At 39.6% G+C, this 27,703-nt stretch overlaps 1 protein-coding gene across 2 annotated transcripts in view; it reads left to right on the forward strand.

Moving 5' to 3' along the window:
* The window catches only part of Bnc2 (basonuclin zinc finger protein 2), a 396,996-nt gene that overhangs the window by 106,137 nt on the left and 263,156 nt on the right, over positions 1 to 27,703 (forward strand). For both annotated transcript variants that reach the window (XM_057784403.1, XM_057784404.1), the window contains exons 2-3: positions 11,121 to 11,246; positions 20,472 to 20,672. In XM_057784403.1, the coding sequence (XP_057640386.1) occupies positions 11,121 to 11,246; positions 20,472 to 20,672 (327 nt within the window). The remainder of the gene's footprint in view (positions 1 to 11,120; positions 11,247 to 20,471; positions 20,673 to 27,703) is intronic.

The raw sequence follows: 27,703 nt of genomic DNA on the forward strand, positions 1-27,703 counted from the left end.
TTTTAGACTATTAGTGTCATGTTGTATTTGACCTGGGATGTTCACACGACAGCGAGGAATATGGAAGCATCCTGACATAAGGTTCTCTGCAGTTGTGGAAGCTTTAATCACTACCAAAATGCCCATCCAAATTCAAACTGAGCATCCTTGGGAGGCTGTGGGAATTGCCTTCCTTTGCCCAGAGCTCACTGGTTACAGCCATGGAAGCCACATTGTGCTTTGATTCACTTGGCAACTCATACTCTTTGAGTTGTTCTGTTATATACAAAATGCCAAAGTGTGTTTTATTCTTTCTCTTTAAGGCTGTATTTACTTGATAGTGCATCTTTCTGTTGTTTTAGGGTATCAGAATCTAAAAGTGCAGGGGTTCCTGCATAACTCGAGTTTCCTTTGCAACCTGGCAGTTTTAGAGACTGTCTTTGATGTGGGGTTGCCAAGTTGTCTGTAAAAATTGCTTGTTTTCCAAGACAAGAATTTTAGTTCTAAGATTAGAATACTGGGTTACCTGTTTTGTGTATGGCCGCATGAAGCTTCTCTTTCAAGCATGTGGATGGCATTGATCAATATGACTCAGATATGACTCTCAGTGTTCCTTAAGTTGGTTTCAGGTGTCAATTAATTATACTTAAAGATGTATGTTTTGGATCAAGAGGGAAGTGAAAATATGAAAAGTACTCTAGACTCAGATTTTTTCCTCATGGTTTGTATTTCTTTATCATGTTAGGCAATAGTACGACAGAATGAATGCACAAAATGAAAACACTCTGAGTAACTTTCCTTGTAAGAGTAAACTTGGCCCTCTTAGCCTCATTTGGACAACAGAGGGTTAGGGGAAACACTAAATTCCAAATTGTTTCTTTTTCTAAGACATGATTTCTAAAAGTATTCTTAGAAATATTACACAGCGGTTGATTTTTGCCTTCAGATGGGGATTCAGTGTGTTAAATGGAATCTTTGTGTTCTCATATTGAAAGGAGAACATATTAATGGACCGGAGGGACAACTTAGTGCTAGGAGCTGGCCTAGCATGTTCGAGGCCCTAGGTGTTAGCCATATACCACCCACACTGGCAGAAAGGTCTTAAAATTATAATCATCGACAATATGTACATAATAATTGGTTTAGGGATATACCCTGATTGACTTTATATTCTAGAAAAAAGTTTAGAGCTTTTCTGAGTTGTGACTAAGGGTATTTGCTGTATCTGTCAGATATTTAAAAGGTTTTTTTTTTTTTTTGATAAATCTGTAGCATAAAAGATAAAGAGGTTTTTTTGTTTTGTTTTGTTTTTGTTTTAGAAAACAGAGGCTATGTTTCTTTGTGCTTGTCGGGGTGCAGGGATCAAGCCTAGGGCCCCATCCATTCTTCCCAACCACTCTGTAGTGAGTTGTATCCGCAGCCAGTGTTTTTCTCTTCCAGGCTTTAATTTGTGGTATCTTAAATATGGCACTTATTTTCCTTAGAAGTGCTTGGTGTGTTTGTGTTTCAGAGATCATGGGGATCATTTATTTTACTTCTTTTCATTAAGCATCAAGTGTTCATAGTTCTGGGCTTAATTTGGACCTTATCAATTCTTTAATTTTTCCTTTTATTTTGATCTGAAAATTTTTAGAATGTGATACTAAATAAAAACTTAAAAAGAAAATTCAGTGATAAAGAATGTTTCACCTTACTAATGCTTAATACTTTGAGAGGATGAGCTGTGCTCGAAGGGAAACAAACCAAACAACAATCCTGTGCATAGAGAGCCAAGTTTGCCCTGCTAAGAGAGCTGCCCTGAGAAGCACACCCTGACTTTATCTCCCTCCGTTCATCCTGTGTTCGTTCATTCATCCAAATTTCTTAAATACTTTTGACTACTGGGCAGTTTGCCAAATGTGGTAAGAATATAGAAGTTAAACACTTGAATTTGCTCTTAAGCCCCGATGAGTAGGAGGCTTAATTGTTTGTTAACAAAACTCTGAAATGGGCAAGGAACAGTCAGGCGAAGAACATGTTGTGTCGGGCTATTTCAGACACCCTGAGTTTGCGGCCTGAGTCGAAGGCTCTTGAGTGTGGAAAATCATGAAAACTGAAGTGCTTGTGTAAGAGAACACACGCATCGACTGGTAGCTGGATTTGCTGTCATCTGGAGGGAGACTCCTTCCCTGACAGCCTGGGCAGATGATCCTTTTGTCCGCTGTGTAGACTGTGTATATACTTCTGTTGTTCGAGACAACACTCATAGGTGCCATTGCTGGATGAAATTATTTCTGCTGCTAAGTTCTGTACCTAGTGACAGGCGCACTGACTGGGGGGACTTTTTCATAAAGGAGAGCAATTGTTGACATCATTTTCTTTTCACTTAGTGTTTAGACATGGCTGCCTGACTATCCCGTACATCAGGAAGGGGGGCTTTGTTTCCACTGGTACACTCCGATGTTGTGGGCATTGCTTCCAGCCTCCTGCAGAGAAGAAGCAAAGCTGCCAAGCCCCGGTGGACTCTTGCTTGGCTGTGCCTGGCATACTGTCTGGCCTTTCTCTCCTTTCCCCCCTTTGCCTCTCACACCTCTAAGCATTTCTAGCCACACACTGTGGACTCTGCTGCACCTCTCCTCACTTACCTGGAGACGTTCCTTATTAACACTGACTATAGCTTTCTCCTTCTTTCTAACAACTGCTTAATATTCCACGGGAAAGGATCATAGTAAAATAAAAACAAATTCTAAAAGCATGAAAATGTAGATGTTGGTTATACAATAAGTAATTATAATTAAATAAATGATAAACTGGGTAGATTGTTGAATTTAGAAAAATTGTGCTTTCCCTTATTTTGTTTGATTTTAAACTCTTCTGGATAAATAGGTCATTTCCTTGAGTCCTTAGAAACTCTAAAGATAGCACTCCATGTTAGTTGATATTCAGATTAAAAAGATAATTGATCAGGAAAGCCAACCCTATTTAAAGACACAGTATAGTATTTCATAACTTTCAAGGAAATTCTTGTCTAAAAAAATAGAAACCAAGCAGTGCAGAAAAATGGGATAAGCGCATGTTTTGAAATTAGACCAACTCAGTCTTAAATTTTCACTTTAACACTAACATAAAGCTTTGGTCATATGATTCAATCCTCCTAGCTTCAGTTTCCTCATTAATAGGGTGAGAATAATAATACTTATTTCATGAGACTTGTGAAGAACAAAATGATAAACATTTTATGAAAACGGGAATTATATACCAAAAAGTAGTATTGCTGGGTTTTGAGGTAGGTTGTTTCCTAATTTTCTGAGAAATTGCCATACTGATATTCAAAGCAACTGTATCAGTTTGCACTCCCACCAGCAATGCAGGAGTGTTCCCTTTACCCCTCAACCTCTCCAGCATAAGTTGTCATCAGTGTTTTTGATCTTGGCCATTCTCACAGGTGTAAGATGGAATCTCAGAGTTGTTTTGATTTGCATTTCTCTGATTGCTAAGGATGTTGAACATTTCCTTAAGTGTCTTTCAACCATTTTAGATTCATCTGTTGAGAGTTCTCTGTTTACACAATGGAGTATACTACATAGCAGAAAAAAATAATGACATCTTGAAATTTGCGGGCAAATAGATGTATCTAGAAAACATCATATTGAGTGAGGTCACCGAGACCCAGAAACACAAATATAATATGTGCTCACTCATAAGTGGATTTTATACATAAAGCAAAGAAAACACAGCCTACAATTCACAATCCCAGAGAACCTAGACAACAAAGAGGACCCTAAGAGAGACATGCATGGATCTAATCTACGTGGGAAGTAGAAAAATACCCAATCTGTTGAGTAAATTGGGAGCATGAGGACCATGGGAGAGAGTAGAAGAGGATGGGGAGGAAGGAATGGGAGCAGAGAAAAGTGTATAGCTCAATTAAAACAAAAAAACAAAAAAAAAATGAGAATTGAGAATTCTATATGTGTGTGTGTGCGCGCGCACATACATTTGTCTGAGGCATCTCTCGTTGCTTTGTCGACATAGTCAGACTTAACCTTCAGCTGACCTTGGCTGCAAATAGTATCTATGGTATTGTTCTTCATAAACTTGTTTGGCCTATGTCAACTTATACAAGACCTCCTGGTCCTAGCTATTGCTTTGTCTTCTTTATTTCTCATCTTCTCTATTTCTCATCCTCGGTCTTCAACACCTCGCTATTCCTGCTGTTTCAGGCCAAGTAGATGGAATAAACTCTGCTCTAAGTGTGTGTGTGTGTGTGTGTGTGTGTGTGTGTGTATGTGTTTGTGCATGCTTGCATGTAGTATAACATGAAGAAAATCTAAAAAGGGGATAGGGAAGGACTGAATTCAGATGATTGATTAGTTAATGGTACAGAGCTGATTTTTTTTCTAATTTAAATTCTGTCATGGATTTTGGGGGTTTTTTGGTGTTAGATAAGTACATAAAATATATTTGATACTTAAAGAGAAAATTCAATATGAAGTTTCATAGTTTTCTCTTTGAATGGCAGTTCTAACTGAACTTTGTATGTTGGCCATTAATTAAAACACGTGCATACTCATACAGTCTTACTTGGGGAGTCAAACAAAAGTGCCTGAAGCCATCCAGTTTGGAATCTGTTCTCACATACACACACGAGGGGGGGAAGGAGAGAGGGAGGAGGAAAGGACGGAGGGAGAAAGGGAAGGAGGCTGACTCACATTTGTTGAGTGCTTATGTTTAGATGTTTAGATACTAGGTAAACCTTTTGTGCTAACACAATCTTCACAACAATTCTGTGAATTACTACAATTGAATTTTCACTTTGGAGATGGCAAATTTGGACTAAGTGTTTTGCCAAGGTCACACAAGTAAGTAAAAGCTTCTACAGATAGTCAAACCTGTGTAATCTCATTGCTGAACTTTTGACCACTGCACATAGTTGACTCCTTGCACAGTTGATTTTTGCATATGTTATATGCACACACATGGAATGTCAGTAACTGGACGTGGGGTGCTATATGACAGCAATCGCTGCATCACACGGAGATAACTATATGATACCAGTCCAGTGCGTAGTGACACGGCTCGTGCATGCATGTGCTTGACGTGATAAAGCACCGAGTACTTCATACTTCCACACTTTGTGAATTTTTTTTTTTAAATAAAGCTCAGTGAGATCAGTGTCAGACTTTCAGAAATGTGTCTTTATCTTTGCTGCAAGTGAATCAGACTCGCTAAGCTTTGGGTTCGATACCATCTGTGTCCAAGGGCAAATACCCTCTTCTCATTGCCATATGTAAACCCCACCCATGGACAGGCTCCAAGTCTTGAGTGATGATCACTTCCTCTGGGCGAGAGCATGAAAAATAAAGTAAATCTAGCAGGAGTAGTAAATCCCCACAGACGTAGATAAGGACTTAGGTCAGAGACTGCATCGTCTACAGTTTGTCTACATACCACATGCGTTAATATGAGCAGTCATCTTAGGACTAGTGGTTGTAGTCGCAAAAATAAAACAAAGAAGTTCGTCCTAGCCCATGTTTTCATATCAGCTTTCCCGATGTCTAGGATTTGGGGACGTTTCTTTGAGGAAGTAATGTAGAATCATGTCTCTCGTGTTTGCCCTTTATTTCCACTTCTTTTACCTACCCTCATAAAATGTGTTTCCACCTCCAAAATTCTTGCCTATAAAAGTAAAACTCTAAGATAATGAGGAAGAAAAATGAAAACACTGTGGGGAAAAAAATGTTTGTTTTTCCATTCAGGTTGTTTCCCGGTGGATTTTAGAATAATGCTTTAATACTGTAAGTCCCTTATATTTTGCTTTTCTTAAAAAATATTTCCCTGTATGTGTTCATTGTGCATAGTATTGTGTTGCATAAGCACATTTTAATATATGGATATGGTGTTCGTTGACCTATCCTCCACTGCCCTCCTCCCTCCCTTTCCCCTTTCGAGTTTATCCACTTGATGTGGAATGGGGAGAAGAAAAGAGCCAGTGCCCCTGGCAGGATTCTTCTTGATAGTCCATATCCATCATACGAGTGGAAAGTACCCAAAATCCCATTTTCAGAACTGTATCTCAGTCTCTGGCTCCTGAAGAAAACCAGTGTGGTTCCAATGTGGGATGGGAAGGGTGGTTTGCGTTGGCACCAGCCTTGCGGTGCTTGGGGGCTGGAGCGCACACAGCTGTGGGTTACAGATGCTTGCTCTCCAGTATTGATGTGGCCAGCATGTGAAACCATGGCACCACAGGACTACACAAAGGTCCACGCCTCTTATAGTTTGAGAAATAACTCCCAGCTGAGGAAATCCTTCTTTGAAGGGCTGGAATACATTCCCGAGCAGAAGGTGCTCTCTCAGAATGGCAGAATTCGGCATGAGGTGCCTGGTGATGCTAGACTGGGCATCAGGGACGGCATCATAGGTGTCTAAGGGCTAGGGAGCTTTAACCAAAAATACAGGGCAAAAAAACAGAAATGAAGAAATAAAAGCTCCTTTAAATGTTTGGTCAATGGCTTCTGAGTTCCATGCTGCACATGTAGCGCAGGCCTTGTGCAGACACTCAAGTCATTGGGTCGTTCCTTTGCGGTAACAAGTAGAAATCAGTAGTGGAAGTTGTCATGTGCCCTGAGTTAAGGGGTGATAGACATGTTTCTGCCAGTCTTTATTTCCCTGACCCGCCATGAGGATGGGAGAACCAGAGGCATGTATATACAAAATAAATGAGTGTGGAGTTGGATAGTACATAAAGGTCAATGACTAAAATTCTCTTCAGGCCATAGGAATGTCTTCTTTCTCACTCCAGAAGTCTGCGCTTCCTTCTAACAGGATGCTTGAGAGAGGCTCTGTCGTCCACCATTGTTAGTGAGAAAGTTTTCTCTTCCAGGTACAATTTCCAGTGGAATAGTTGTGTATAAGTATCCAGAAGTTAGTTTATTGACTCTTATTGCTCTTCTGAGTATCTCCTAAATAATGTATTAGCCTGATGGATATGTGGCTACCTAACTATGGGGCATGCGAGATGTACTGTTTCTCTAATACACTGGAGGGAGACCTGTTTATAAAGTATTTAGTATTGGTTTTATAATGCACTGTTGACAACAGGAGACCACGAAGCTCAAAGATCAATCTCATTTTGGCCCACAGTATTAATGTTACTTTATAAAGCTGTGTGGCGGGTCACTCAGACAGTGGTCCTTACAGAAAGGACTCTGTTAGGAAGGCTGCTTGTAGTGACTGCCAATGCAGCAGAAAAATATCCTTGTCCATGTCCCTGAGGTGATTCATTAGTGACTGTAGATACTCGCTGGGCAATAGAACTCATAATTCCCTTGGTCTCTAGAGGGATTCTGAACTACAGGTTCTGCTAATGCGACCCGCACTAACTGGGTAGAGAGTTGATGTGACTTTGGGTTACATAGGCCTGGAGGTAGGAATTAGCATGAGGTGGAATTAGCTTTTTCTCGTGTATTTTAAAGAAGCAATATTCTTAGACATTTCCCCTTCCTTATTTTACTCAAATCACTTATGTGATATAGTTTAAAGTATTTCAATATTTTATTTGCTTTGGGGAGTTTCTCAAGCCGGGAGTAGATTATAGCCATTTTAAAAAATGCTCTGTAAATACTTAGAATTGGGGGGATATGACTAAATAAAAATCAAATAATTTGATCTAAAAATCTGTTCTTGGTATTTTATTTTCTTATATGAACTCATCACTATGGGAATGTATGTAATCATTATGGTTTCTAAAGTTCTGTTTCTTACTGGCCTGTGTGTTTTCGAGCAAGGCATTGCTCTCTCCAGTAAGAACTTCTTGCTGGTTCTTAGTATTCTAGTTTTCAAAGTCAAAATTCAAAACTCCTAACTACACTGACTTTTTAAAAAAAGGTTTAACTTTAAATTTTTAAAGATAAATTATTTAAAAATTGTGTGTGTGTGTGTGCGTGTGTGTATGCCCACAGGTGTCTACAGCGACCAAGAAAGGGCATCAGATCAAACAGTTGTGAGCCATCTCATGTGGTACTGAGATCTGAACTCTGTCTCATACAAGAACAATGCGTGTTCTTAGCCACTGGGCCATGGCTCTAGCCCTGTGCATCGTTTGAATCAACTGAGTGGGAAGAGGCTCCTGACGGATTTCTGCCGAATTGCATTTCTTCCGCTCATTCCTTGTTGGTTCTGATCTTTTCTTGTACCCTATCCAAGCAACCCGTTCTTCTTGTCTCTGGTTGTCCTCTGTTTAGTGCTCTTAACTGAGCTCTTAATATTTGTATTTCTTTTTAAAAAAAAAATCAAACATATTTATTATTGTTTTCAACAGAATATAATTACATCATTTCTCTCCATTCCCTTTCCTTCCTCCAACAACTTCCATGGCTCCGACCCTCGCTCCTTCTCAAATTCCTGGCCTCATCTTCTTTAATTGTTACAATATGGCAAGGCCTGAACAGGGACATCGTGAAAAACTGAAAGAGGGAAATCTCACAGGGTCCCACCCCCAGGCAAAAAGCTACGGGCAATTCAGGGATGCTGAGAGAAGTTGTTTTCCCCCAGGAAGAGGCCCCCTAATTGGTCATCCAATACCAAGTGGTCAGTCCTGCCATCCTGTAATTGCAAGTAACATTGAATAGACTTAGCAGGTTATATTGATATATTTATGCACCCAGACACACCCCAATCCCTGCATTTCTTTTGGTTCTTGTTTTTGGTGTTTACAGACAAGGTTTCCCAGTGTCATCTAGGCTGTCCTGGAACTCACTCTGTAGAGCAGGCTGCCTTTGAACTCACAGAAATCCAAGTATCTGTGCCTCCCAAGTGGCTGGGATTAAAGGCCTCTACGGCCAGACAGTTACCTACATTTCTTAACCATGAGAAATTTCCTGTATCATTCCTTCGGTTTCTGAGGGAAATTTTTTTCTCCCTTCAGGGAACCTTTTCATTTGTGTTCTTATTACATTCTCTCCCAGGACCCTTTATATCATTTTCCCTCTGGCTTAGATCTTCAATATCCTTTTCTCTGCTGACTTTGTCCCCTTTGCTTGCTGTAGACATTTTTTTTTTAACCTGCTATAGTGGAAAACAAACTGTTTGTTCCTAAAAACACTTCTCTAAACCCTGCTAACTTTTCAGGCCACATTTCTTTTACTTTGTTTTCTTTTAAAATGCCTTCAAAGAATATTTTACCATTTCTACCTCTTTGTCTTTACAAATTATGTATTTCTGAACTTTTTTATAAAATGTATCATATATACATATTACTGTACTGAAAGAACTCATATGACCCAGAAATTTATAAATATAAAACATCTTAAAAAACAAAAAGTAAACACAACAAAATATTTAGTTATTATATATATGTATACATATGGAATTGTATATTGAACATACATTTACTCAAAGTAACAAATGCATCTGAAGTATTTAGCCATTAATATCACATACTACCAAGTCAAGTATCTTGATCGATAGATCACTCCTATAGTTCTATTTACTACTAAATTTCTATTATTATACTCTAAATACAGTATTATCTAAAGCTACCAACCATCCTTTGTCAATTTATCTTCTCATTCATAACCACAAAGAACATTGTGTCCATGTTCAATTCCCTTTAATGCCATGTTTACATAGATACATCCAAATCCAGTACTCCAGTATCGGTCTGTTTTCTGAACTTTCTACTGCCTACTTATCTCCATGATCATCTATAACCTCAAACTGAGCTTGATTTTCTTGCCCTAAATTATTTCATACATTTCTGTAGGGGGTGCTACCAATCAGATCTCTAGCGTCACATTGGCTCTTGTGACCCACATCCTTTTCAAAACATTTATTTTTATTTTTAATTATGTGTATTAGTCTGCTTCTGGGGACGGTGAGCACATGAGTGCAGTTGTCTATGGAGGCTAGCAGAAGACATCAGATCCCCTGGAGGTGGAGTTACAGGCAGTTGTGAGCCATCCAACATAGGAACTAACTTGGGTCCTCTACAAGAACAGTGTGTTCTTATTAATCACCGAGCCATCTGTTCAGCCTCCTTGTTATCGGTATTCTATCAGTCATTCTTGCATTTCATCCTCATGATCTCTTTTGTGTCTTGCATTTCTTCATCAGCTTTATCTGCTAGTAGTTATTTTACCTAGCTTATTATACTAGTTCCCTAATTGATCTCTTGTCTTTGTTCTGTTTACATTTTAAGGAGTTGTCCTCGATGCACTGTCTTAAAGAATGCTGACAATCACGTGGTGCTGCTGTTGACGTCTTCTAGTAGACTTGACTGGTGGTGATAGAAACAGAATAGCAACTCAGTGTTGACTGTGGGATTCTTACCAATAGTTCTGCTGCTTACACATCCTTTTGCTTATTACTGCTATATCCAGCATCCTACCTAAGCTCTAGGCAAACTGGATCACTTCTCTAGAGGGATATTGCGAGTCTCTCTGTGCCCAGAACAAAGACTGCCTTTGCTTGGAGGCTTTCTTTCCCTTTATCAGTGGGAAAGCATCCTTCCCTTAATCATACGGCTCTACTGTTCTCTTACCACATTCTCTAGTTATGTAAGGCAATTTTTGTGCAAACCTTCTATACTACATCATAAACGTCTTGTGAGCAGGGATTATGCCTTATTTTGGTGTTATTTGGTGTTTCTTACAGCTTCTTGTGTGAAGCTTGGTAAACAGTCCTTCAACAATGAGTAAAAAGGTTTAAAGTGATTTTTTTTTTTATGATTAGGGGAAGAAAATGGAGTAAGTTGAGCTACTGGTTGGGGTGCAGCTCAGTGGTAGAAACTGTGTTTGGTAGCCCCAGTTTCAGAATCCTCTCAACTCTTCAGCCCCCCCCTTAAAGAGAAGAGACTAAGTAGACAGGTGGAATAGTTTAATGGAGTTTATGCTGAACACAAGAAGCCCTGTGCTCAATCCCCATCTGGTTACCCATCAGTGAATTATTCTGTTATGCCGCCTCATTGTTTATTCTCTCATGGTTCATGTATTTAACTATTGGTTGTTGTAGACCGGAGTGATTGACTCTTTTTAAAGTGTTTGTGTGGCCAGAGGAATGTCACATTTATGGTTTTGATGGTAAAGTGTCTTGAAATGACCGTTTCTGTATGATACTGTCTGCAGACTATATGTAATTTCTTTCTTCTTCCAATCTCTCAACAGGCACGCTTTGTGCCCTCCCCACCTCCGAACTGCCTCAGTTACAAAGCAGAGGGCAGGCTTGCTGATCAAGACTGGCAGGCGCATTTCAAGGTCCCATGCTGCGGGGTGGATCCCTCTCAACTTGAGGTATGTTCCTCTTTCCTATTTAAGTCACTTGAATGTGCTCACATGCTCTGATTGTCCTTTCGAGGCTCCTCCACCTAATTAGTCTTTCTTCCATATTTTTACTGTCTCAACTTCACGTTAGGAAATGAATATTTTTATTTGCTTTCCAACACTTTTGCTTTTGAAGAAATTATAAGAAGCAGTATTTTTGTGGCAGTTATTTGAATGATTTTGACTGAGATAAACTGTCTTCTGTTTTATTCCCTTTCTTCCCTTCTTCTTCTTCTTTTTTTTTTTTTTTATTTGAGACAGGGTTTCTCTGTGTGGCTTTTGGAGCCTGTCCTAGAACTGTCTCTGTAGACAAGGCTGGCCTTGAACTCACAGAGATCCCTCTGTCTCTGCCTCTCTGGTGCTGGGATTAAAGGTGTGTGACCCCACCACCTGCCTTTTTTTCATCTTTTTAACCCAGTTCTAGGGCTGATCATCATCTCTGTTTTTTGTAGTAGACTTGTTAGTAATCTTTGGGAACTGAAGTATAATCTGTGTGTATAAGATGTATCTGCATATGTATATATAAGATACAGACATACACACACGAGTGCCCAAGTGTGTGTACAGACTGGTGAGTTTTCACAGGTCGAGCATATCCAGGACACTAGCTGGGTGGGTAGATAAGATGGTTGTGTGTTTCTGTCTTTTTGGGTTTTCTTTTTTCAGATTTTTGAGACAGGGTTTCCCTGTGTAACAGTCCTAGCTGTCCTGGAACAAGCTCTTGTAGACCAGGCTGGCCTCGAACTCACAGTGATTCACCTGCCTCTGCTTCCCGAGTGCTGGGATTAAAGACGTAGTGTACCACCACGGCCTGGCCACATGGTTATTTTTAAAAGCTTCCCATCTGCCTGCTTCCCACTGATGCCCTCCACTAGAGACCCTTACCACCCAAATGCCATCCACTACTAGTTAATTCTGCACATTTTGAATTTTTAAATTAGAAAACCAATCTACAAGTTCATTCAAATTTTCTTTGTGTCATTGTTTTTCCCTTTAAAGATGTGCTTGTGTCTGTGTTTGTGAGTGCATTGTGTTTGTGCTTATGTTTGTTTGTGAGTGTATATGTGTATATGTGTCTGTGAGCGTATTTGTGTGTGTGAGTGTATATGTGTGTTTGTGTGTGTCTAAAATAGTCTTGGAATTTTGACACTTTGTTCTTATAATTCACTGTTTAAATTTATTTTTTAGGTTTGAGAATTATATGTAGTGTATTATTTTTACTGTATCTTTTTTATGTGTTAACTTTAAAGTGCTGTATTTTTCAAGTAATTGTAAAGAATTGAGCCCACCCTTGTAACGTGGTTTCCTGTGTGCGAGTGAATCTCAATCTTCCTTCCTGACAGTAATTTAAACTATTATTATGACATTTTTACCGGAGCTGCCAGCATCTCAGTCTGCAGTTTTTAGAAGGAAGTAAATAAAAAAAATTAATATTGTCTTTACAATCCTGCAACTTTCATGGTCATATGAAAGTAATTCCCCAATGTGCCTCCCTGCCCCAGCCTGTTGGTTTTGTTTTTGTTTTTCCTTTTTCCTTTTTTCCTCCTCATATTCATTTAAGGAAAGATACCACTGATTCTTTTAGAAGATTTTCTCCAAAAAGAAACAAAAAAGGCATCGACTGTAGCACGTGGTAGAAAGAAAGCTTTTGTCACTGCTTGTACCCACAAAGAGATTAAAGTCATTTTTCAGTTTTTAGATCAAAACACGGTAGTAAATGTTTGATCTTTTGTAGGCATGAGGCTTGTACCGACCGAAGATGCTTTTTTGAAACGTGAACCCTGATTCCAAGGGATTCTGCCATTCCTTGGCATTTTGTAAACTATCTTATCTGCTACACCCTACTCAAATCTTTCAATTTTCATATTTTCATAGTATCAAAGGATTATAGCGTTTGGGTACTTCCTTGAAGTGTGTTATGAAGTAGAGCCCCTGATTAGGCTGTCAACAATGCTATATCTCAGTCACCGTTAGACAAGTGTCAGCTGGAGCCGTGTCTCTCTTTTGGGTGACACTTTTAGGTGATATTTTCCTACAGAGAATGTTAATGCCACTAATTAAGTGTCTCAAACCTTATATTAAGGGACCTGTGTTCCTTTTCTGGTCACATAAAGGTATTTTTAATGCACAAGGTTTTCTCTGTCACCATTTTTGCTGGCCACCATTTTTCTTTCGGTACACGGCAGTTATTTCTGTTCTGTGCACTGATGTGGTTGGTGTTCCTGTGAGTTAACATCTCAGTATTTAGTGTCCATAATGGTTTGGCGGAAGAGTAACTAAAAATGAAGGCATACGTGCACATCCTACTTACAAATTGGACCGTGATCTTGTTCCCTGAAATCTTCAGGCTAAGATGTTCTGGCTGAAGCTACTATATGTTGAAGGACCCAACCCAGCTTGTCAAAGCCTTCTGGCAAAGGTATAGTTATAAATACGGCGTAGCAGGTGCACAGGCTCTTGGCGGAGAGAGGTTTGGGGACTGAGACTCCAGTCAAAGATGACAACATGATTTTTTTCTTCTCCTCTCCATAAAGATCCTTAAGTGAATTAGAATTAGCTAATTCATGGACTCTAACCCTAAATTCTTCTCTTAAAGATGTTAGTGGGAAAAGCAATACAGTAGATTCCTATGTTGTTCAGATCATTTACACACAACACTTGCTTACATTAAGTGGATGGAGTGCACAAATTATCTTTGTTTCTATTATTTTTCTTTTGTCTTTGTTTTATTTTTGAGACAATCTCACTATGTAGCTCTTGCATTGTCTGGAACCAGATCAAACTGGCCTCAAATTCCCAGAGATCTGCCTGCCTCTGCCTCCAAGTGCCGGGATGGAAGGATTGAACCACTAAGTCCCTCCTGCCCATGCATCATCTTTTTAACCTGAATTAAAGACTGCTACCTACAGGTTTGGTTCAGTCATCTAACAAATTGAAACAAGAAAAAGAATTGCTAAATAAGCAAATCTTTTCAGGTTCCTTCAGATTTGAACATGGGGATCCACAGTTTCCAGATGTTCCTTCTTGAGAATGCTTGTCTGTTGAAACACGGTGTGTCTGTCATTTCTTCCAGAGATTGGAATGGAGAGAGAGGAATTGGGAGCCAGCAAGGATGTAGGTGTAAATATTAGGTGACTTTTAACTGTGAAGATGGGTACCTTTTACACTAAAAAAGATGGGTCGGAGAGGCAGACAGATCTCTATGAGTTTGAGTTGAGGCCAGGCTGGGCTAAATGGTAAGTTTCAGACTGCCTAAGTAGAAAGACCCTGCCTTAAAAACAAACAAACAAACAAATAAATAAATAAATAAAAACAGCCAAAAAAAACAAAAGATGGCTGATCCTAAAAACTACTTTTTACTCTCCTTCCTTCCTTTTCCCTACAACATGCACACACCATATCATAGCTATTATTCCTTGTGTGTGTGCTTGTGTGTGTGTACTTGTGTGTGTGTGTGTGTTTGTGTGCTCACTGTTTTTGTGTTGGATGTTCGATGAGTTAAGGAAAAGCAAACAACATAGATAACTCTGTAATTATAAAGTAAACAAACATTTGAAATTTGAAAAAAATTGAAATTATGATTATTATTACTTTTTTCTATTCTTTTATAGTGAGTGAGAATTTTTACTCCTTAACTTTACATAGAAAATGAAACTTTGTGCGATAAATTGGGCTTCACAAGGGGAAAGGCCGCTGTCAACCTTCTTCCTTGGGAATATGGAAATTTGGGTGGATTATCTGTTCAGAGGAGGTTTCCTTTATTAACTCTCTCTCTCCTTTTTTCCACTTAAGACATCTGTTAACATTTCACACAGACCAACAGATGTTGCAAAGCAAGTCCCACACTTTGTTCTCAAGAAAAATGACATTTCCTCAATTGCCTGCCCCACCTCTGTGACTGAGTCCAGACTGCTGCTCCTGCATAATCTGCATATATTAAGTTATGCACCTTAATGCATCAGAAACCCGGGCTTCAGCAGTACTCTATATATTAAAATTGCATTTGATTAGTGGCCAGCTTACATACTGCTTCGAGTTCTGAGAGCAAAAAACGTTAACGCTTCCTTTGAGAATGACAGCCTGGTTCTCTGCATTAGGACTGGAGAGCCAGTTAACATTTGTTTTTCTATAAAATAAATGAGTTACAAAAAGCTTGAGTTGTTTTGCCATGAGGAAGTGCTGATTGTCATGCGATGTGGAGCGTCATTTTTATTATTTTGGCAAGAACAGGGACAGTTTTGTCTTGACAAGCCATTAGATGAATACCAGCGTGTGTCACATGAAAAACCACTGATCTTTAACCCAGCTCCATACTTAACCAAGCTTTGGAAATGAATAGTGAATAAAAGACGAGCAAAGGCCAGTCCACTGTCATTACAGATGACAACCTCTGCTAACAGCTGCAGAACTGAACCCAGGGAAGCACAGGTACTGCTCTGTAGGCCATCACAAGTCTGGGGGATGCCGCTTAAATTGTGTACGCACACCATACATTTATTTTATATTTGCTTAGGATTTACATTGTTGTAGTCACAGCTGTGGGGGGGAGGCCCTCAAGTGCTTTCTCAGTGTGCTTTCTCAGGGCACGAGAGCCTTAGCACAGGGCCATATCCTTACTGTGGCTTCTCTGTTCCCAGCCAGAGTGACTTTAAGAAAGTAGTGAGTTTTAAAGAAATTAAATGTTGAGAAGAAAAGTAAGGCTGGGCATGGGGGAGCACACCTCTAATCCTAGCATAGGGGAGGCAGAGGCTGGCAGATCTCTTGAAGTCCATCTGGTGTACACAGTGAGTTCCAGGCCAGCTAAGGCTACATAGTGAGACATTGTCTTAAATGTATGTATTCATATATATATGTATGTATATATATATATACTTATATATACACAAATTATTTATCCTTTAAACACATACATACATACACACACACACACACACACACACACACACACAAAACTAGTTCACTCCAAAAGCACATGCAAACCAGCATTCCTTGACATGGTCCTTTAGTAACTGTGGCTAACTTTTACATCAACATGGAGTTTTTGAGGAAATAGAAGGAAAGGCCCAAATTTACCTCACTTCCCAAATATTGAAAAGATAGCAACATTTTAAGCAGCCACTTGTGGGAATTATTGCTTACAGAGCTAACAGGAAAGAACACACTGTCTTACTCTGTTGGTGGAATTGCACTGTGCCTCCCTATAGTCTTGTTATCCCACACTAACTGAAATGCAAATTCTTTGTTAACTAATTGGATCTCATTGAGGGTACATGCACAGTGTGTAGCTATGTGCAAAAAGGTTTTAAAAAGTAAGAATTTTCTGTAATTACAACTTTTAATTATTATCCAAATTATTGGCATATAGTAAAGGTTTAATATATATGCTTGACTTTTTAAAATATTACTTAGAAACATGACTTATGAAATGTTTGATAAGAAACCAGCTAAAAATTCTAGGAACAAACATTTAATTCTAGCATACATAAACTGAATTTTACTCAAATATTTTTAAATTAAGGTTTAAGATTTAGAATCTTGAAGCCAATTGACTGAGATATATATATATATATAGCGGGTTTTTTTTTCTCCCTTTGAACATTTGGAATGTTAAAACATCATCATTCATTTCCAGTGCTATTTCCCCTAACCTCATGCAGTTACATTCCCACTGTAAAATGCATCTGAGACTTTTGTGTTTGTGTATTGTTGCTGTGTGTTATTACGAGGGGGAGCTACTCCTAGTCCTACAGATTCTCCAGGGGCTTGAGGACTAGTTGGTGCACTTCAGAGTTTACACAGCCCATTTCTCCCTCGCAGCAAATGTGGGGAGAGTCATGTGACCTTTCATGCTTGTGATCCCTTAACCTGAAGTCCATGACTTAGAATCAGGGAAAAAGAAAGCAGTCATTGTGAAAATGATGTTTAGCCCAATTGCCTGGTTGTAAATAACTTAGATAAAGATTATTCCAGAGAGTTATTCTGTAATCTACCTTAGAAGGTACCTTAGTGCCTTGGTTTTGTTGTTTGTTTGGGGCCCGTGTCTTTAAAATTATTCAAGCTTCTCATTGGCTAGAAGACTGAGGATTCTACACTTTCCCTATGGAAATGAATGGCAAGTTCCCATAACAAATTTCAGGAATTTCTAGAGAGGTCAGATTTTCATTTTCTAAAATTTATTAAAAGGATGATAGAAACTTAAAATTTACAAAGCATAACAAATGTTCTGGGTTTGTGCTGTATTTTAATACGTTTATCTATGGTTAACTCTTCGGTTTCTCCTCTGTTATTATAACAGAACTTTCACTCTTTCTTAGCTAGTCTTAGGAACTAGTTAAGATTCTGTTTGACAAAAACCTATCTAGTAGGTCCAGTACGGTATAATCATGGTATTTGCCTTTTAAATCCTACAAGGCTGTCCTGGTGTTTTTAAGGTGTGGCTATGCAGGAATAGCGAGGTAACGGTTCTGCTGCTGACTTGTTCAGTTAGACCTTGCAGTCTGCATACTGGGGTAGCATTTTGTCAGCGGACTGCTGGCTGGGCAGACCGGATTTGGATGTATTAGCTAGTCAGCCTAATAACCCTGTACAGACTGTATTGATTTTCTAGGAGAGAGTTTATGAACTAAATAAACTTGGGGTTGGTGTCTTAATAAACTGCTTCTCTCAGTCTGTCACATTTAGTTATGGAGCTGTGCAGTTTAGGGGGAAAAAAGGCTAATTCTGTTACAGATTGTTCACAGCAGGGTCTCCAAATTAGCCCTTTGTTTTGTAATGCCACCTTGCTTGGGCTCGAGCGGAGCACATTTCTCAGTTTTGCCCTAATGAGTTGCAACACTGATAATGTGGCTGATGATCTTTCATTGATTTCACTATCACTTGCTTGTCTGGTAATTGATCCGTTGCTGAGCCTCTAGTTAATTATATCGGCTTTGACATGGCCCGGTCCATGGGGAATTTCAAGTCTTGCAGAATAACAGTTTTAATAAAAGAGTCTATTACTGCAGGTGCTTGCTGCTGCATGCCAGTTGATTTTTGTGTTGTAACTGTGTGTGTGCACACGTGTGTGTGCGAGCATGCGTGCGTGTGTGCGTATGTGTGTGCTTGTGGTGGGTGGGGGGAATACCTGGGGAAGAAGAGGATCTCAGAACTGAGAGAAAAGGGGTGGGGGCTGGAAAAAATAGGAAGAGGGAGTGAGGGAGAGTGAAGAAGGAGGGGAAGGACTAGGAGAGAAGGAGAGAGCAGGAGAGGCGAGAGAGAACACACAGGCAGAGCGATACAACAGTGCTTGAGTGGAGAGAGGAGGAAGCTTGCTATTGACAGTGTCCTTAAGCCTCCCACAAATAACAGCCATTAGTGGGAAGGTCAGGAGCTGAGCAGGCAGCTTGACTGAGGCACTGAGTGCCACTTCAGAAATCAAGAGGCTAGCAAATTTTAGAGGGAGTTAAGTGGGTAATAGCAGTAAAGGTACAGTCACCATTGACAATTGACTCATAGGGGCTTTTCCTGCCCTCCCCTGCAAAAGAATATTTTTATTGACCACAGGTGGACTTAATATATTTTAAGGCAACAATTCTTTGGGTTCTTGTTTGTTTCCTTTCAGATATTGAATTTGCTTCTTTTGAGACTTTTTTGTGCTTAATGGTGGTGAACTGGAGGGAAGTTTAACAGAAAAGCTTTCAGGAGATGTCAGTTCTAGAAAGGAAGGCACATTTGTGTCAACATAGCGTGCGTTTTCTCATCTTTTCTCATTGTCCACTAATGACGCGGGGCTGCCATGGAAGCGCTTTTCTGTTCCTTTTGTTGTTTCTGAGAGGAAGGTTTATTGTTATTCTTTAGTTAAGAAGGAGCAAGCAGAGTGGTGCATTTGTCCTCAGTATTTGTAAGTGGCTGAAGATTAATGTTCCTTACATTTTAAGTTTAGGAAAGATGGCTTTTTCCTGCTGACTACTTTTATGAGACAGCATGAATTTACCTTTCCATTTTGAAGTTACAGTGTTTATGTACAGTGGATTTTGCTCAGTTCTGCTTTTCCACAAATAAGGTAGCTAAATATTATCTAATAAATAGATGTTTTATTTTAAAACTGGTTTAATTAAAAACATGACCTCCTATCAAGGTTATATTTCATCAGGCAGGGAAACATAGAATTTTCCATAGAGATCCTGAATGAAAAATAGAGTTTTTATATGCATTACTTTTTGCCTGAAATAGGACAGGTTTTTTTTTCATCTTTTGCCTTTTTTATGATTTAAAAGGATGTTGTAGATGCTTTACCCGAGAACTTTAACAAAGGAATTTTATTCTGCTTGTGAGCCTTAAGAAAAGGTATTCATTTTCCTCTTTTGCATTCAGCTTCTCCTTACTTAACCTTCAGTTTGGTAGTTAATGGCCTGGGATGCTAGATATGAAGTGATACATATTTATTTTTGCATATGCTTGTTGTACATCTTCCATGTTGAACTAGTAGGTTTACTTGTTCACCCTTTAGAATATAAGGTCAAATCTCTACATTATCTTCTCTGTGAGCTCATATGTGGTTATAAATAGCTCAGCATGTATGTGTGACTTGTGGCAGCTAATATTTAGACAACAACTGAGCAAACTTCATGTTCTACTCCAGATGACTACTTGCTTGCAATGTAATTAAAAATATTTAAGTCTCACAGTTTTACACGTGTTAAAGCAAAGACTGGTGCCGGATATAACATGTTATAGCAGAAAGCATTGTTGGGGAAAATTCCCAGGGAAGTGCCCTGTCTTTCTCTGGCCTTGTGGACAGTGACTGTTGCATTGCTTGGAGTATGCACGAGTGTGTATCTGCCTCTGTATCTGGAGAGAGGTTAGTGCAGGGTGTCATTTGGTGTCTGACTGTGGAACAGTGCGGTTGACTCCTAGCTCTGCTATCCAATGACATGCAGTGGCTGAGGGTTTGAAGCTGATGGTTGGGTCTCCAGTGCTGCCTGCACACCTGACAGGCAGCTGTTAAACCGAGCAAAGGCAAGCTCGGGGAGTCACAATCTATGCATAAATGATAGGGATATCTGTGCAGAAGGTGCGAAGGAAGCTCTGACCCCCCTCCCTCCCCCAGATCTCCCCCTTCCCAAATGAAACGCACAGTTCAGGCAGCTTCTTAACTACACTATACTCCTGCTGCTGGCTGCCAAGAAGCTCAAAAAATCCACCTTCACTTTTCAGTCAGAAGAGGCAGAAGTGGATGTGAGAGAAAGAGACACCCAGAGAGACAGAGAGCCAAAGAGGGCGAGAGACTTGACTTTAAGAGACCCCTGTCCCGACAACTCCATGCAGTTCGGAACCAGAACGACTGCGGCTGAACCAGGGTTCATGGGGACATGGCAAAACGCTGATACTAACCTCCTCTTCAGAATGTCCCAACAGGTAAGTTACTTTCAATTTTTTTTTCCTTAACAAAACCTCGAGTTATGTGCCCTTTTCTTCCTGCTACTTTTCTTTCTAAATGTTTTTGAAATTAAAAAAGATTCATTTTTTTTTCATAAGTCTGTTACTGGAATGTGCAGTTACTTCATGGCTTCCCCAAGGGCTCCTTAAGGAAAGGGGGGGAAAGGACATTGAAGTTAGAGAAAGCAAAGGCATTTGTTGCAAAGTTTCAGTGTGCAGCCTGGGTCTTACGAATCCTTAATTTATTTCTTTGTTTCGCGTTAAAAAGAGAAAAAGCCACTACTCAACAGAGGTATCTTTCTGACTGTGCGAAAGACTTGGCCAAAGTATTTGCCGTCTCTAAGTAGGTCTTGCGGCCGAACAGTCCTAAAAACGCGGGCCGCTCACAGCAGCGGGGCTGGCTTCTGGTGTCTGGAGCAGCTGGCCTCGGAGCTGAGCGAGGCTCGGCGGGCTTCCCTGCCGGCCGGCCAGTGGGGTCAGCCCGAAGGGCAGGCGGCAGGCTGCGCGCCCTCCCGCTCGCTGCTGGCGGCCTCCGTTCTGGTCCGCTCTTGGTGGCTGCACTCTCCCCACGCTTCCTTGACCGAGCACTGCGCAGTCGGTCTGCTCGGCTCGCCACCCGCCCGCCCGCCGCTGTGCACTCACACTCGGCGCGGCCCCTGCGTCCTCCCAGAGCCTCTCCTGCTCCTCCTCAGCCGCCAGCGGCACCTCGGTTGCTGCCCTGCCGGGAGAACCTCCGGGAGAGCGCCAGGCCCGCGGAAGGATAATTAATCACCCGCGGCCGCCCGTACCAAGCGCTCGGTGATTCGCGCCCTGCGCGCCGGGCTCCTCTTGCACAATTGCTGGCTCTGCAGCTCCGCGGGGGAGCGAGGGTAAGAGGAAGCGAAGGGGAAACAACCCAGAAACTTTCCTCTTGGACTGTGCTCAAGTGAGGGAGGGAAGTTCCCTGGTGCCTCCCTCCTAGACACGTCTTGCTTTTCAGAAGCCTACACCAAACCCATACAAAGCAGGAGTTAGTTTATCATCCACGTAGCACCAAAGTAGCACTGACAAATACACTGAGATGTTAAATAGATGGCGGTTGTTTAAAGATGGGTTATTGCCCCACTCGTTTTAAAAATACTGCAACTGCTTTTTAATAGACCTCTCTTGTACGTGAGAGTTCGCGGAAATTGAATACTTTGGGATACATTTTAAAATGTTTGGTAATGGAGTAACGAAAACCGTTTGCAAGGCTGTAAACCGTCACAAGTTTAGAAATAACATTTGCCATAGAGCCGGGCTCTTGTAAGGTTTAATTGGTAAACTGTTTTATCAACCAGTTTTAGATAGGATGAATGTATTTGAGTAAGGTGTATTTTGACATCCTGTAGAGGGACCCTGATAACTGCTGATACAGTAAGCTGAGATTTAAATGCAATCAACATAAAACCAGGAAGCAACTCTTTATGTAGAATCTCATTCTTTTGCATGAAAAGTTCATTCCTGGTCTAACGGAGACGCTGCTCCTTGACATTGCAGAGTGCTTTTTGCGAGATGTTTTTCTGAAGCCCTTCTCTGTCTGGGTAGCTCTCTTGTGTTTTCACTAACCTCAGAACCTGATAACTTATGCCCCACTTTTAAATTTAAGAGATCACCGTCAGGGTTTTTCTTGGGTTAGTGGAGTGTATGTGCACATACATGCTTTGAAAGGTTAGATTGCTTTAGGTTTTTCCCTCTAGTGAAAAAAGAGTTAATAAAACAGAGATAATGATCAATTGAGGAATGGCTATTGAACCACATAGATGGTGTTAGATTGCTTCTTTGGCACTAGCCCATTTCTAAATAAATTTGCATCTAAGGAGACTTTTAAGTGGTGAAAACATTTAAGATTAAAAAAATAAAAGCAAATTACATGAAAAATAGGTCAGAATTATGAAAACCGTTTAAATTTCTCATAGAGGAATTTCTATGACCAGCCTATCATGCTGTTTTCTGTGCAGCTGTTTGTGGGGATACAAAGGTCTGTTTTGTGTGTACCTGTATGAATGCATGTGTATAGTGAATATCAGTGACTTGAGGAGAATGAATATATAGGGTAGGCATTTATGCTTAATGATACCTATTAAATAGATTGCTATAACAAAGGATGAAAATCACAGTTTTAAAAAATGCAATCGAGCTGTTTTCCTGTAGTTCCTTTTTTATTTTTATTTTTTTGTTGTTGTTTTGATGTAGTTGGTGATACATAGCCTTCCAGTTACTTTCACGGTCACTAAATATTTACCTCCTGTGCAGTTTGGAAGTCATGTAAAAGGGGGCATGAGTTTACACATGTGTATGTGTTTTTCTTTCTCTTTCAAGATTGTGTAAGCTTAAATTCAAACTCTGGGTAAATATAAAAGTCTGTGTTGTGTATGTTTAGTATGTTTGTTTTCCTTATGTATAGTTCATCAGCAGTGCTGGTTCAGCGAGTGTGTGTGTGTGTAAAACACTTCCTGAAATGTTATCTCTTAAAGCCAGCAATTTTGAGAAATAATAGTTTCAATACCCACATTAAGCCAACTTTTGCTAGAGATAAAAGTTTTTCCAATTTAATCAAATATGCAGAATTCTATATATCTAATTTTAGGAACAGAAAAGATACTTTCGATGATTATTTTAATTTTTAACTTAAAATTTCTCTCATGAAATGAATAAGATCTATAAGATACAGTTTTTCACAGTTTTCTATAATAGGATAAAAACTAATATTCCATTGACTACTTGGTTAAGCATTGAACAAGACTGACCTGTAGAGCCAGGGTAAGATGGGTCAAGACCGAGTTGTTGAGGGCTTACCACGTTTGGTGCTTAGCTACAGAGAACGTATGCTTGGTGTGTCTGATGAGCACTGGCATGTAATAATCTAGATCTGTGTCTTCTAAAGGTAAGTTAGGAAGCTGAGCTGGAGCAATCCTTACCTTGTAGCTCACCTGAATGAAGTCAGATGTCCTTAAATGTAAATCTTCCCTGCTATCTAATATTAACAAATGATTTAATGATCCAAAGGCTCAGACTTGGTGGAATTAAATATGTTCCCCTTAAAGCTTTAGATATGGCTTCTTGACTTCCGTTCCCTATCTTGCATTATTTTCTCTAACACTGAAGTATATGCTTGTTTTTGAGAAAAAGAATATTTTCTTTGTAGGCAGATATTTGAGAACCTCAGAAGGTGTAGATGTTGACATTTGTAACTGGGAGCTCTGGATTCAGCTTTATCAGTTACAAATCGATAATATCCAAAACCCATTTCCTCTTTTTCCTTGCCTTCTGTAGTCCCAAACCTCAGTTTGCTCAGAATAGATTGATAAGGTATTGTTAAAAAGAAAAAGGGGGGGGGGTGGTAGTGGAGAAAGGAACTTGTTTTTGGAATTTTTATTTTTAAATCAAACTTTGAAAGGTTATTTTTCTACTTATTTGTGTATTTGAGAAAGTAGCAAATAAAATCCTTATAACTTCCCTCAGGAGGGTATAGTTTGATCCATCTGAAGTCTCTTTAGGAAATGACACTGTGCAGGCAGACGGTGATAGTGCACTTTTTACATATTAGCAGAGGTGTTTATGTCTTTTATTGTTGTGGAGGTCTACTTAACCTGTTTCAAATAAAATACAGATCCCCGAGTAAAGCCTCTTTTCAGAGGGGAGTGAAATCCTAAGTTAGAATTACAAATGACTCTGCGCATCATTATGTAGTTATTTAGGATTCACCCAATGATGTAACAAAATTAACAACATAATTTCATTGTGAAAGTGTGTCTTATTAAAGAACAACTGTCTGACATTCTCTTACAGTTGCTCTATTTAACTTCATGCAAATATTATTAGTAGTGACATTTCTCTATTGTGCATTAGATTCTCTCATTAGCATGATGTGTTAGTTATCACCAGAGAAATCATCTCTTAGGTAGATGAGGGACAAAATCGAGAAGGCTAAAAATTAAATCAGCGATTTATGTTAATACCAGACCATCTACTCACCAGAGATAGGGCAGAGTAAACTTTTTGACTCGTATAAAATCTAGAACGTTTCTGAGAAATGATTTTAAAATATATAAGAACTATATATGGATTCTTGGAATCCATTTATAAGAATGCTTTCCATGAGTTTTTATTCTAGTAGTCTTTGCTGTTTTCAACTCTTCAGGACAAACACAGTGCCAGTCTTAGGATTTGTATTTAAAATGAAAACAATGTAATTATTTCCTCTCTTCCTAACCCTCCAAAGTAATTTGAAAATTTAGTCACTAACCATTTTAAAGATTTATATACAGTATTTCTTGTAAGTCAGATATCTAAATGATGTGTTGTGGCTTGGTTCTTCTTTATAGTTCATGCAATATATTTTTATTCTAAAGCTTCTCCCTCAAAAATAGACGTTCTTTTTCACATAGGATGAATGGTCTTATTTAATCAGAGCCGTGAGTAAAACAGTTGATAGTTAATGGTCTTTGAAAATGACTTTGATTGCCAGGCAGCATCCATTCCTAGGTTTTCCTCTCTATTTTCTATTTCTTCCTTTTTAAACTTTTCCTTTTTTTTAATTGGTTGTCTTTCAGTAATCATGTCCTGCTTAAAAAGGAGTTAATTGACAAAAATCACCCTTATGCTAAAATAAGTGTTTATATTGGGTAGCAAATAGTTTTAGCTTGTTGGATTAGCATGATGCTAGCCCTGTGTTAGTTCCTCCTCTAATCTGAGGTAATGTGATTGATTTTGAAATTTTGATAATAGGTACATATTGAAATGTAACCCTTAACATTCATTTTAATATTATGGCATGCAAATAGGAATATTTGGATAATTGTTACAGTAGTATTGAAATGGAAATTGTAGCAAAGATGCAAAGTACCTGTGTTTCAACCTTTACTTCCAAGTTTGTGTTAGCATGCAGACTTCTTTTAACAGGAATTGTGTAATGTGTAATGAAATGGGAATGTAGGGCGCCGTGTACATAAGCTATTCTGTGTGTCTCTGTAACAAAGCACAAGTATATTCTCAGATATGTATACACATGTATTAAGTCATTCACAAATTCAAGCTTATTTCCAGCATGCATCACTTTATATGAATTTGAGCATATTTCAAAATTATTTTTTCAACTTTCTGTTATCCATAAATAAATAACTTTTATCATTTGTAAAGCCTTTTTCTAAGGTGAGTCAAGTAACTGCAGTTGAAAACTAAGTCTGTAAAGAGTGGATGTCTACACTTGTGGGCATTTTTAGTATTTATATTTCTAAGTCTATCTTCATATTCGCTGATAGGTACAATTGTTCATAGCTTTATAGAAATTGAGGAATGTAGCAGGACAGACTTAGGCTTCCACTGTAACCTAGCTTCCTGCTCCTGTGTCTGGAATAAAGGCCATGAAATTCCTCCCTTACATATTAGGTGCTGAGCAAGGCATCTCTGGGAAGTTGGGGCAAAAGTGAATGGGCCACAGCCAAGGCAGGGTTGCAGGGATTCCAGTGATAGTGAAAGCATTCAAGTTTGCCAGGTCGCTGTGACACAGGAGCTGATTCCAAAGGAACAGTCCGTTACAGATAGTGAGATGGCGTCATAGACTTCAGTGAAAAACAAACATCTAGTGTTTCTCTGCCCTTCCTTATACACGGCACACACTTATTTAAAGGGAGACATAGAGGGCAATGCTGTGGTCAGTCTTCAAGGCTTGGAGAGTTTATTTCTCAGAAGCCCGTGTAGGTAATGCTTGTGTACAGCTAACTTGGTAATAAAAGGAAAAGGAGAATAGACTGGAATTTGCTTTCTCTTGTATTCCTGAGTGAACTGCAGTGTTTAAATTGTTTCAGGTGGGAACTCCTTCTCCCCCAGAGTGTAGCATAGAACATGTGGCAGGGAACACAGTGAATCATGGGAAGCCTTTTTCAGTGAGAGTCATTTTCTCTAGAAGTCACTGTTTGTTGTTGAAAGAACATGGAGGATAATGGTCCCAGGGGTTCTTTCCGTGGAAGGCTGGAGCTTGGTGTGACGGGTGTGGACGCATGAATTCTGCTCCATGTGCAGATCCGCTTGTGCCTTTCATGGTACACATTTGCCGATCACTAACCACTGCTCTCTAGGCTTTGGCTAGAGGAGTGTTTGGGGTCGTAGGGAATGATTGATGTCACCCACATCTGCCAAAGCTGATGCCATTCTTATTTCCAGAAGAGCAGCTGGCGTCCACATTTTACTAGGTGCCCTTTATGCACTGAAGCACCTGGGAATCAGAGGCAAAGGGGTCTCAAATACCCTTTCAAGGAACTCTGGCTTCCAGTAAGCTTAAGAAAATAAAGGAGGGGGACGAAATAGGAACAACAGCCTTGAGATCCTGTTGTATAAACAAAATAAGGAGCAGACGAAGTTTCCTGTAGATGATAAACTAGTAAGACACAGAGAAAATAGGATGAAAAATTATCCTGGAGAGAATAAAGAATATGTGCCAATGACATCACTGAGATGGAGCTTGGGGCTGTGGCTCCAGCCCACATTTCCCCTCTGAGCCTGACCTGTACAGTATCTCCCTCTCCAGGCTTAAAAGCCAGTTCAGAGAATAGGAAAAATAAAAGTATTGATTCTTTTTTTAATATGTACCTTCCCTGTAGGAAGCCTCACAAACTTCACTGTGTGTAGTCAACCCTCCGGTGAAACACTTATGACCGGAGCTGACTTGGGTGAGGACAGAGGGCACTGTCATCTTGTTGGGACACAGCGCCCATCACTTTGTGCCACAGAGTGTGGAGATGAGCAGGCGCTGTCTCCATCTGTCTTCAGAGATTTCCTTAATGGGAATACTACAGGAAAACAATGCATTACTCAAACTGGCAAGTTCAGAAATCAAATTCTCAGCGTATTAATCATCATTCTAATTAAGAAAAAGAATTGATCCTTTAACAACAATATAATATCCTTTTGTTTTTCTTTAATTAAGCCCATCAGTTTCTCATTTCTCTCTGCAGAGGAAGAAGAATGTTGAACTGTAGGAAGTTACTCAC

Source organism: Chionomys nivalis, chromosome 11 (genome assembly GCF_950005125.1).
Source record: "Chionomys nivalis chromosome 11, mChiNiv1.1, whole genome shotgun sequence".
Taxonomy (NCBI): Eukaryota; Metazoa; Chordata; class Mammalia; order Rodentia; family Cricetidae; genus Chionomys; species Chionomys nivalis.